Below are 12,790 nucleotides of genomic sequence, written 5' to 3'. Positions count from 1 at the left end.
TGCAAGTCCTTGCATGAACAAAACCACAATTATCTCCATAAAAGCTCTCCTCCACACCAATACTTTCTTGAATTTTTCACTCCAGTTATAATGAACCTCTTTCAGTTCTCTGAACAGTGCCTCTTCTTTTGCTTCCAGAATTCAGCCCTCAGATCTCAGCCTAAATGTCATTTCCTCCAGGAAGTGTCCAAAGTTTGGGTAAGTACCTTCTCCTTTCTTCCTCTTAAAGTGTCTCATACATGCTCCCTGTCATAACACTTATTACTCTGCTTTGACAGTACCTGTTTATTCCTATGCTTTTCTTACTAGGCTGTAAGCTCCCTGAGAGTAGAAACAAGTTATTCTTGCACATCACCATATCTCTAGTACCTAAAACAATGATTGGCACATAGTAGGTACTCAAGGAATATGTTTTGAATGACTCAATTAGAATGTTGACATTGTGAATGGGAAAGAAAGGATGGTTTTTAAATGTTGAGGAAGAATATACTTTGGGAAATACTGGTTTAGGTGGCTTTTTGAGAAGAAAGGCAAAATTAGACAGCTTGCAGGGCAAATGTTCCCCACAAGTGCCTGCTGAATGGATGGCTGGGTATACATAGGAGGAAAGGGGCTTACTGAAGTTGGGGCATAGTGTTATATGGAGTCACTCCCACCAGCAAGAGTGTAAAGAAAGAGGTGATTTAGGGAGAAGAGGTTAAGCACCATAAGGGTGAGGGGAGCCTGAGGGTTCAGGACATTCACAAAGAATGCCTAACAGGTCACTGAAAAGATAAGACCAAATCTCAGAAAGGAGGTTGAAACTATGGACAAAGATGAGGGAGCCATGCTAAAGAGGAGGCTTGAAGTGTTAACCTAAAGAAGTTTCTATCTTGCACTCCTTCACTTTAAATACTGTCATGCAGAAAGAAGGGTCTGAGAATGATTTGCTGAGCCTAACAGGGTAAATGGAATATGTGACTCAGAGATGGAAATCATAAATAAATTACCAGGAAATGGTTTTCCCCATCATGCCACCCAGAAACCAAATAATGCCTATTTTTTCCAAGGTTTCAAATAGAACTTGCCAAGTTTGAGGGATTCTATGTAACGCTTCCTATAAGATGAAGGGGAGCTTGGGTAGGCCAGCATCCAGGATCAGGAGAGGAAGTTATGGCTGATTTAAGGAGTAATATCCAGGAGCAACTCCAGAGCATGACTGGGAAGTCCCTCTCAGCTGGTCAGGGGCAGGATCCAGGAGTGAGGAGATAAGAGAGAAGCCAAGACCCTAAACCACAGCAAGAGGGTAGGAGGCAGAGCCTGGAGACTTTTCATGAACCCCAGAGGCAGGCTGAGATCCCACAGCTCATCAGACTCTGCCCTCAGGGCTCCTAGCAGCCTGCAAAAGGTCTTGTCCATGGCTGGGGAGGTAGTAGGTAGGTGTAGGTGTAGTCACCTCCTTAGCCTCACCTCCCCTTTGGGCCCTCTCCTATCTCTCCTAACTTCTCCAGCCACACTAATATTTCTTAAGTCTTTCATACTCTCTTTTGCATCTGAGCCCTGCTTCAGCCTCACAGAGAATTACCTTTGCCTATGACTGAGAAAGAAAAAATATGAGCCTGGTTTACAGATGACTCTGCACCATCTGCTGGGATGAGCTCACCGTGGACCACTGTGCAGTCAGGGGTAGAGAGAGTAGCAAAAGCGACAGTCCCCTGCAGGCAGAACTTTGAACAGTGCACTTAGCCAGGAAGAAACGTCTTGAGGTGATGCCTTTACACTGTCACCAGGTATCTTAACTGTATTTTCTTATTTTCTGTATTCTTGGTGCTCTAGCATCTGTGGCTTCACGGGCTGGGGAGAGATTGCCCCTCCCAGGACTAACCAAGTCTTAGAGATAGCAAAGGACGTGCCCTGGAGCACACCTTTCATAGGCAAACTGATCAGTCCAGAGTCCATACTCTTAAATGACCTCTTTCATGGGGCTCTCACAGGTTGAGCCAATATTCCCCAGCCCTAATCACCCCAGAGCCCGCTGAAATTATTCAAAGTAGCCAATCCTAAACCTGCTTACACTGCCTAGCTTTGACTTTCCTACAGACACCACAATAAAGAGTGTGGCTCCCTCTGACTCCTGACAGACCCGGGTGTTCCCCCATGTGGCCCTCCATGGCATGCTGTGTCTCCTACTTCTGGGAAGACCGTAAGAACTTCCTCCTTCATGACAGTCATTTCTGTGTCTGCATGCCTTACCATACCCAATTAAAACAAATCCCAGGGACATTTTAAAACACCAGGTAAGGACTGGCTAGATGGTGAGGTACTTGGAAGGGACAAGACGGAGAGACTGGCGTTGAAGTGATTTGGAAATGATGTGAATAGGCCCATGGAATTTAGATACTGGTGGCTTCTGCTTCTGCCCACCAAAAGGTCCCCGTGGCAGAAGGGGCTTTTGTAATCAAGTAGATGAGACGCCCAGCCCTGTGGATGTCAGCTAGACACTTTCCCCAGGATGACAGTGCATGTTCAATGGGCTCATGTACCAGTGGCCATGTGGAAGGGAGAGAGGTAGCAGGTGGGCTTGGCAATGTGGAACCCCTCTCACCAAGGCTTACCTGCCCAAACCACCACTTGCCCAGACCAAGTTACCAGTAGCGGCACGAGCATCTCTATGATGGTACCATATCTCATGGCCCCAGCCAAGCTCCTGGGATCAGGTTCATCGTACCAGGCCCCTTCCCTCACAGAAAAGGCAGCAGAATCTCTTCTGGAATATTCACTTATTCTGCATGCGGACTTGCTTTTCCTGCTGCCATGTTTCTGGCAGCTGTAGAATAAGTTGTGGACTCAGTGTCCTTTTCATTTTGATGCATGCCACCCAACACTCCTTCTAACCAAGGACCTTCTTTAATAGCAAAAGAAATCCAAGACAATAGGCTGACACTTTGAGGAGTCTCTGACCTTACTGTGCCCCCCCCCCCACTGCCTTGAGGCAGCCAGCTTTAAAGGGTGTTGCAACAGCTTGAGGAGAGTTCAGAAAGAGAACCAGCGGGGGAGTCAGCATTCTGTGTGATTGATGCACTGCCCTGGAGGATGTAGTTTCTTCCATGAACCAGTAACTAACACATGCTTCTGCAGCTTAGCCAGAACCTAAAGGTTCAGGGACCAAGGAAATGAGAGCGGTGTTTCTTATGGGTAAGCCTATTGCCAGCTTCTTGCAACTCAAATTGTGGTTCATGGATCAGCACGATTGGAATCATCTAGGAGCTTTTGAGAGATGGAATCATCTAGGAGCTTCTTAGAGATGTAGAATCTCAGGACGCACTCCAGACATAATGGATCAGCATCTGCATTTTAATAAAATCCTCTATTCATTCTATATGCACATTGAAGTTTGAGAATCACTGGTCTAACTGATTGACAACATTTTTGTTTTTTATCTTCAAGTCTCTGAGTTCTGCTTTTTAATTCTTCTAGTACCTGAGGAATGGGTGCTTTCACCAGGGATACAAAATGATTCCAATGACATGAAAGCAGAAACTACACTCCTACCTGGCCATTTCAGGACCACGATGCCTCTAGGAAATAGATAATAAAGGACTGATCCTGATTATCAAGGGGAACCAGGGTGGCTGCTACACAATGTGGCAGGAAGGAGGGTGGATGGAAGTTAAGAATCCTCTGTGGGGGGGATCTGAGTGTGATCACTTGTGTGAGTAAGTACCGCCTTGCTCAGAGGTAAAAGTCAATGGATCATCACTACAACCTTACAGAGGCAAGATTACTAAGGTCCCAGATTGCCCACAAATGAAGATTTAGGCCACACCCCTGATTAAGGAACCCCATTCACTAAAGCTCTGACTGAAGACAAAGGGAACATGAATTAGATGGTAGAAGAGGGAAGTAGTAGGAAAAATTATGAAAGAGTTTGGAATGGATGTTCTGTAAAATGCTAGGTGCTGCCCAGAGCATCCTTCTGAATTATCTTGATTCTACAGGTGTCTTGTTTTTCAATATCTTTGAGCTATTTTACAACTTTGTAAGTTATAGAAAACTGACTGCAATGCAAATGACTTTGTCCATAGAAGTGCAAATAAACTTTGTCCAATGGATCTCCCCACCCTCCTCCAAAATCAGCTGAATATCTATTAGTAAATATATTTAATCATTCCTGATTTCTCAGATGGAAATTATTAATTAATTTCCTTATTTATTAGGAAATTAATTATTATTAATTAATGAGTTAAGTAAAATTTCAACATGTGTCAACTTTATTTTTGTACAAGAGTCATGATTTTACCCTTTTAAAAAAATTTATCTTTTAACAAAAGACATGAATACCAGCTATGAACTCATGACTACTTGCATGACTAAGGACTATAGCTTCTATCCATATTTTCTTCCTTTCTGTATTCTGTATAGATTTAAATATTTTAACTAGTTTTATTTTTACGTATTCTCTTTCTCTCCCTAATATAGTATATGGGGTATGTCAGTGATGGTTCACTTGACAATTTAATTTTTAGAGTGCTGAATATTAAGATCAGAGCCAGAGGAGGAGAGGACTTTGCCAGAGATACTGGATTGGTGCTGGACTCAGCTGGAAAAAAACTGGATTTGCCAAGTACATAAATCATATAGAATTCTCGTTGGAAAGTTTCTTTAAAGCCAAAATATGGGCTAAGGAGTGAATGTGGGTGTTGAGCAGCTAAAGAAGTAACTGTAATAGAGATAGATCTATATCTATATTTATTTGTTTTTACTACCAACATCCAATACCTTTTAATTTGGGGAGAGTCTCCCAGCATGAGGATCTTTGTGGAAGACAAGGCCTGTTACATAGGCTTAGAAAAGTCAAATGCTCGTATTTAGGATTTTGAATCTGCAGGGACTGTTCCAAAGGCACAGACAGCTGGCAGCCAGTGTCCCTGGTGGTGAATCGGCAGCACCTTCCTCACCAGAGCTTTTCTGTGATGTGAACTTGGCTGTCACCAAGAGGCTGTCATCTAAGTGAAATGTGACTATGAAAGAATGGTCAGAAATGCTACCCGTTGGCTCTGAAGATGGAGGAAGGGGCAGGAGCGAAGGAATGCAGATGGCCTCTAGGAACTGGAAAAGACAAGGAAATGGATTCTCCCCTATAGTCTCCAGAAGGAATGTGTCCCGGCCTGATTTTAGCCCAGTGAGACCCATGAGACTTCTGACCTCTAGAACTGGGACATAATATCTTTGTGTTGTTTTAAGGCACTGAGTTCATGGTAATTTGTTAGAGTGGCAATAAAAAACAAATACAGTAGGCTATTGTAGCATTCCAGGGAAAACGTGGTAAGAGCCGCATTTAAGGGAGTGGCAGGACTGGAGGAGAGACCTGGTTTGAAGTACTATTAGGGGGTTAGAGACGGACACAGTCAGCAACTGGGTGTGTGTATGGGGTTGGGTGGTGAGGGGGAGGCATAAGTTGAAGGCAGTTCCAGGTTTCTGTCTTGGACAAATGGGTTTATTGGTATAAGTGAGGGAAAGGGGTCAGTGTAATGGTGAGTGTGAATGTGTGTGAGAGTGCACATGAAGTGTGTGAGCATGAGTGTGAGAGTGGGCGAGAGCATATGAGTGTGAGAGAATATGTGTGAGAGTGTGTGTGAGACTATGTGAGAGTGGGTGAGAGAGCATGTGGGTATGAGAAGTGTGTGGGGTATATGAGTGGGAGAACATGTGTGAGAGAGTATGTGAATGTGAGTGAGAGAACATGTGAGTGTGTATGAATGAGAGAGCATGTGAGAGTGCATGGGAGTGAGTGAGAGCATGTGAGTGTGAGAAGTGTGTGTGTATAATAGAACATGTGTGAGAGAATATGTGAGTGTGAGTGTGAGAGAGCATGTGAGCAAGTTATGGGTGTGTGAGTGAGAAAATGTGTGAGAGCACATGCGAGTGTGAGAAAGTGTTGGAGAGCATGTGTGTGTGTGAGTGTGAGGGTGTGTGCAAGAGCACATGTGAGAGCATGTGTGAGAGAGTGAGTGTGTGCGTGCGCATGAGCAAGTGCAGGAAAAGCAGGCAGATCTCTTCTCGTACTACTCAGTTCCTTTCTTTCAGTTCAATTTTTACCAAGAAACCTTCTAATCTTAACTCTCAAGCTTGCCCTACTGGGAAAAACTCGTGCTCTCTAGCCAACACAAACAGCTGCTCTGCTTGTCAGTTATATTTTTCATTCTAAATTAATGAATTGCCATTTTAGTCATAAACCAGGCTCCTGTGAGTTTGGTCAAAGCAAAACAATTTACCAGGGTCTGATCTCTCCCAGATGAGCTGACAGAATTGAGTTTCTGTCCCTGCAAAGCGGAGGATCAGACCCTGAACCACGGTGACCCTGATTATGCCTTCTTACGTGGCACAGCTTCCCTGTACCCTTGGCTGGCTGGAAGGGGTCAGGAGAGAGACTTTGGGAGAGGCCACCTCATGCTTTATCCCTGCGCCATGCCAATTTAGAATCATGAGGTTCTGTGCTTGCAACTTAACAGCTATTTAGAGTTCACACTCTGAGACTCCCTCGAATATACCAGGGATCCAGTCTCCAGAGAACCCACCCCTGTCTGGATCCCCTGCTTAGCAGATGCAAGCCCAGACAAGCAGCTCAGGGAAACTGAGGAAATGGGGCCTGGGGTGAGGGTTGAGTTCCACTTGCAGCTGACCTGGAGGTGGCTGATTTTCATCACAAAGACATCCTGGAAAATCTGAGAAAGAAAGTGACTTTCAAATACACTTTATTTCTTTACCTGTGGCAAACTTCCAAAGTGACTTCCGAGTAAAAGAAAAGTAAAGATCCTTTGTCCCTCACAACACTAAGGGCCAGGATTGCTGATATTCACCCCTCCGATTAGGAAACCAAGGCTCTTGGAAGTTAAGCTTCTTGTCCAGCATTGCATCCATCAAATGTCAGAGCCAGCACTTGACTTCAGACTCCTGATGCACAAATTCATGTCCTCTGTAGTTTGACCTGCGTTTCTGCCCTACATGGGATGGGGCACCCTTTCCTCATCAGCCACCCCACGTAGGTGTTTGCCAATCAGGGGTGGCCTGATGATTCTCCTGCCTAGAGGTGCCCAGCACATGTAGGGCTGTGATGGTGCCAACCAGCAATAATACGATCCTCCAACCCGTAAGTACTCTGGTTTCCCGTCCTACATGTTCAGCCCTCTGCTAGGTGCTGGGGAATCAGATGAAAGATGATGACCAGCCCCTGTTCTCAAAAAGCTTATAAAGCAACAGAGTTTAAATCGTGGGGTACTCAAATCACACAACTGGAATAGGGATCACTGCCAGAATCACAGAGGCAGGAGGACCTGAGCTCCTGTCCCCCATGGCGGACTATCTCCCAGTAACAGTGGTTTACACAGTGTTTTCCAGACAAGGAAACTGAGGCTCAGAGAGGTAAGGTCATTTGTCCAAGGCCACACAGTGGTATGTGGCAGCCTGGGTGGCCTCTGATCCCTGATTCCATTTCCTCTTGCCATACCTCCCTTCCATTCTGTGGTTCTACAGGGGTCCAGACGTGGGGAGGACTCCTGGACCACGCAAGGCAAGCCTCATGAAAAAAAGAGTACAGGAGGGGTTCCTTTGCCCTGCTACCAGTGCCCGTACCACAGAGGGCAACCTCCTTCTCCCACTACTTCACACCCCGCTTCTCCACAACCATCGGGACCCCACCAATCAGTGCTACTTACGTATTCTTTAATGTCCTTCGATTTCACAGCCTTGTAGGAATAATACGCAGGGTAAAGGGTGCCAAATATAAGCCTGGAGGGAAAAGAGAGAGAAAAGAGAAATGTGATTTTCATTCATCCTATTTGACGGAAAGTGTCTGTCTTCAATGCCAAAAGCAGTTCCCCAAGCTACAGAAGATACTGCTGTGTGGCTTGATCTAGCTTTATGAATGCCCTGCCAGTTTCTTCTCGGCGCTGGGCTGTGCTTCGGAACCTCTGTCTCCTGCTACAGCTGCACACCCACCCTCCTTCAGCCTGTGATTTGGCAACGTAAAAGAGTGATTCGGGGTCATGGAAGCCAAAAATGGGGGTGAGAGTGGGGGTGGAAAGCCAAGCCGAACTGCCATGACCTCTGAAATTAAAGGTCAAACTCCCCTCTCCTGCTGCTAATCCCCACTGATGCTCTGGAAAGCCCGCCCACACCTTGGCCTTCCTTCTCCAAAAAAAAACCTTTCCACTTAAAGTTCCTTCAAATTTCACTCCCCTCACACTTGATTCCAGCATCCTGCAGCCAGAATCAGCTTTTCAAATTGTAAATGCAATCTTCCCAAGACACACATCCCCACCCTGCATTAACCCACTTCTCAGTGCTCTTAAGAAGAAGGAAATATAACAACAGCAGGTGACTGTCTAGGTATCAGCTCTCAGTGACCATGCCCACTGCTGCATGAGGTTATTAAATAGTTTGACTCTCAGCCGTGCCCCAGGCCTCTCTCGGCCCTCATTCTCTCCCCCCTTGTCCCATCCCTTCTCAAAGTCTTTGCCTCTGCTGTTCTCAATTTCTGGAATCGTCCCTTTCCCTTCTTTGCCGGTTAAAGCCTGTTCATCCATCAGATCCCAGCTCCATCATGACTTCTTCATGGAACACTTTCCTGACCGCCCCAACTAGGTCAAATCTCCTATGACACAATGTACACATTATCAAAATGCTCTTTTACTACTAGCTGTCATGCTCTGATTGACAACATCTCCCAATTGAACTATCAGTGCCTTCAGAGCACGGAATGAATGTTTTGTTCAACAATGTGTTCTCAGCGCCTACCAGATAGAAGGCTCTCAATGGATATTTTTAAGTGAATGAACTGACAGAACGTTCGAGCTGCAAAGGTTTAATCCATTCATCTGAGGGATGAAGTCACCTCCCAGGTGTAAGCTGACTGGGGACAAAGCCACCCTGGTCCCAGGCCCCACAGGAGCCAACATCTCCTGTAACAGCCCCACAGATGGAGCTTCTAGGGTCCGTGCAAGGAGACACCACATTCCGGAAGCCCAAACCCATGGCTTCCTCATCAGGTTATTTAGAGGTCATACAGAGAACTCCCAGGCCAGATTCAATGTACCATGCAGGGGTCAGCTTTCCCATTAGCTCTGTGGCCAGGTGACACCTTGACCTTCCATATTCATCGGGTTTCCAGGGAAAAACAGAAAGTGAATGGAACTCTTTCCGATGTTGAAAGAGAAAGGGTTTTGCAACCTTGACTCACACAGGCCTTGCACTACGTGCTTTATAGGCATCGCCTCAGTCCTCAGACTGGCCTGGTAAAACGAACCTTTTTCATAGACAGGATACTGACACATGGAGCCGTTAGTCACTTGCTTGTCTAAGGTTGTAGCACCATAAGGAGTAAAGCAGGGGGCTAGGACCCAGCCAGGTTGGCCTCCTCCACACCTGGCTTCTCACCACCGCTGTCTACTGCTTTGGAGCACAAGGCCATCCTCTGGGAAGGCCAGAGTTTATGTGTGGGGTGCAAGAGAAGCCAGCAAAGGGGACAAAAGAGTAGTCTGAAAGGAAGGGGAAAAAAGTAAGCCTGGGGGAGGGAGGAAAGGAATTTAAGAAAGAGAAAGAAGGCAACAGTGTCAAAGGCACTGGGCAGGCAGAGGGGGATGCCTCGTGGAGGAGCCTACTGGCTTCAGTCATGAGCCAGCTTGGTGAGGGAGGGCCTTCCAACCACTCCACCCTGCCCCAGCGCCAAGCATTCTCAGAGCTCAGGGAGTCTTACTTTCTTAGGAGGCCTTTCCTGACCTTGTCACACCTCACACCCAGACTAGCTTGCTCTTGCTGTGACTCTGGACGTTCCCCTTTCTTAGCCCTGATCCACACCACCTGCAATGGTGTAGTCAATGTCTGTCTCTCACATAAGACTATGTGTCTCCCAAAGCCAAGGATGGTATCTTTCTCATTCATAATCACCCCCCGTGGGCCTGGCAAGAGTTCAATAGATATTGACATATCTACATATTCACTGTGTGAAGTTTCAGAGAGTAGTGAAGCAAAAGCCAGAGCCATCCAGGGGACACTTGTGACCTTGGGACTGAGGTTTCAGCATCCAGGGGGACGCCAGACGGCACCAGGCTGATTCAGCAAAGCCTCGGGCATGGTGCCACAGGTTCCGGAGAAATAAACACGCCGCTCCTTTGGCACAGATGCCCCGGTTATTAGCCACGTCTGCCAGGATGGTTTCCAGCCCCTGCCCTGAGGCCGCATGGGAGCATCCGAAAAGAGAGAGGTGGAAAATGCATCATGACCCAAGGCTGGTTGGTTGATTTGCTCCTCTGTGAACTCCAGTGAGTAGAACAGCACGCCAACACCATCCGGAAAGGCTCAAGGGCGCCCAGACAAGAGATGGCGTGCTCCATCTGCCAGGCTCCTGATGTGACGTGGTTGCCAGTGTCCCCCTGTGCGCCACCCGCCCCATATTTGACAGCACGGGGACAGCAAGACGGACTTGCTTTTCAGTTTCTGAAGGTTTAATGATGCCTCCCGGTAAGGGAGCACACTTAGCACTTCAGGGAAAGATAATGGGATTAAAATGGCAAGGTCTTCCAAATCTGTTCTGGAGAAAAGAAATAACAAAAAGAAGTAACAAATGAAGCACATCCAAGCCGAAGGGTTTGGGCACTTATGTCCATTCAGACCAAGTCCCTTCTCCAGCGACCCCACCCGCCTTCCTTCCCAGCCTGACAGCCCACCCCTGCCCGAGGCTCCGGATCTTACAGCCAGTAGCTGTCCCCTATAAGCCATTCTCCCTTGCTCACAATCTTTGACTTCCTGCCTGCATCTTAGTGTGTGATCTTTCTACAACGCCACGACTTTTTCCTGATAAAAGTCCCACTAATCCTTTAAGACCCAGCTCAGAAAAGCCACTTCTGTGAATCTCTGATCACTTGTCCCTCAGAATTTTCTGGGCACTCTACCATAGCCTTTATGTAGTAGTTTCGATAATGAATCATTAACAATAAGGACAGTAGGATCACTGAGTGCTAATGCCAGGCGCTGCTGTACACACCTCTCCATACCCATCTGGGATAAGACGTCTCACTACTCCATCTTACAGACTGGGACACTGAGGCCAAAGGAGGTGGAACAGCCAGGAGCACAGGTGGGATGTGGACCTGAGCAGCCTGACAACAGGGCCTGCCTTCTTCTCCCAGGGTGGCCTGTGCTGGCTGAGTCGTCTCCCCAGCCAGACCATGCAGTTCTCGTCCGACTGGTGGGGTCCCTAGTGCCCGGCACAGCCCCTGCCCAAGTGGGTGCCTGCTAAATGTCTGTTGAGTGAATAAAGATCAAAGAATTGCAATCTCTCTCCAAGGAGCTTAACCCACTTGATAGATTCACATACCTCTCCCCACAAGGTCAGGAGGAAAGCAGTAAAATACTTAAGAGGATCTTGAGTCCTGAAGTGCTCAAGGCTGGCCCCAGCAGAGAGATGGTGGAAGGCTGGGGTGCCTCCCTCTGGAGAGGAGACCAGGCTCTGGCTAACACACTCCTCCCAGTTATTACTAGACAGAACCTCACACCGCATCCCCCAGCCTCCAAGCCCTGCACCACCCCCCCTTCTCGCCACTGTCATGTACTGCTACCCTGGAGCCCCCACTCCTAACTTACTAGCTCCATTTACCTGCCTGACACATTTCTCCTATCTTTGCCCTTCATTCTTTCTCTTGCTCCAAGTTAGGGGCCTTCATCCAGGGGTTGCCTCCCCCACCACTTCCACAGCTGTAGTATCTACAAGGGACCATGAGTCTCATCTTCTAAGGCAAGGGTTCCCAGCCAGGATGATTTCGTTTCCCCAGACATCTGGGTGATGTCTGGAAATACTTTGGTTGCCACACTGAGAGAGTGCCCCTGGCCTGTGGTGGGTGGAAGCCAGGGATGCTGCTAAGCATCCTACAGTGCACAGGACACCTCCCTCCCCAACAAAGAATTATCCAGCCTCAAAAGTGCAGAGTGGAAAAACCCTGGTCTAGTGAGCTATTTCCCAGTCCTTGGCCATGGATTCTTCACTCAATCATCAAGGACAATCTGTTCTCAAGAGTTTTTATTTTATTTTAATTTCTTTATTTGAGAGAGGGAGAGAGAGCAAGAGCAAGGAGGAGAGGCAGAGGGAGAGGGAGAAGCAGACTCCCAACTAAGCAAGGAGCCCGACGCGGGGCTTGATCCCAGGACTCTGGGATCATGATCTGAGCCAAAGGCAGACACTTAACTGACTGAGCCACCCCGGCACCCCTGCTCCCAGGAGTTTTTAAAAAAATGCCCAGTGTCCCAGGCAAGACAATAGATGCTCAGATAGGAGGAGACAGTCCAATATGGCGAAGACCACATACCTATCCCATTGGTCAATGTCAGGGAAAAACACAACTCTGAAGCTACTTATCAACTTCCTGGAGCTCTGGCAAAGAGAAGAGAGGCATTGCTCACATGAATAAACCGTAACTGAGATGCCAGTTATAGAGCCTGCAGGGGGGCAATCGCAGGCCTGCAGCTCAATACAAGCTGGGACACAGACAGTTGCTAACCTTGGTCAAGACTTCTGCAAACAGTGAAATGCAGTATTTTCCACAGTCTTCTCAGGCATCCTAATATTGGCCTAACATTTCCCAATCCCAAAATATGATGAAAAAAACTTTTTTTAAGATTTACTTATTTATTTTAGAAAGAGAGTAAGATGGAGCATGCGTGGGAGGGGCAGAGGGAGAGGGAGAGAGAATCCCAAGCAGACTCCGCACTCAGCGTGGAGCCTGACATGGGGCTCCAGCTCATGACACTGAGATCACAA

General features: G+C 47.3%; 1 protein-coding gene across 1 annotated transcript in view; it reads right to left on the bottom strand.

Annotated features, from left to right (window-relative positions):
- REEP1 (receptor accessory protein 1) overlaps positions 1 to 9,012 on the bottom strand; it is a 52,391-nt gene extending 43,379 nt beyond the window's left edge. Inside the window, exons 1-2 of the mRNA XM_088026622.1 lie at positions 8,873 to 9,012; positions 7,695 to 7,767 (exon numbers count right to left, since the gene is read on the bottom strand). Coding sequence (XP_087882748.1) covers positions 7,695 to 7,767; positions 8,873 to 9,012 — 213 coding nt within the window. The remainder of the gene's footprint in view (positions 1 to 7,694; positions 7,768 to 8,872) is intronic.
- Positions 9,013 to 12,790: the final 3,778 nt, after the last annotated feature.

The sequence above is a fragment of the Eumetopias jubatus genome, unplaced genomic scaffold, assembly GCF_037043125.1.
Source record: "Eumetopias jubatus isolate StellerSeaLion01/CBP00866 unplaced genomic scaffold, mEumJub1_p1.0 scaffold_9, whole genome shotgun sequence".
NCBI classification, from domain to species: domain Eukaryota; kingdom Metazoa; phylum Chordata; class Mammalia; order Carnivora; family Otariidae; genus Eumetopias; species Eumetopias jubatus.
Note: the sequence above shows the minus strand (reverse complement) of the source record. Positions and strands in the feature narration are given on the sequence as shown.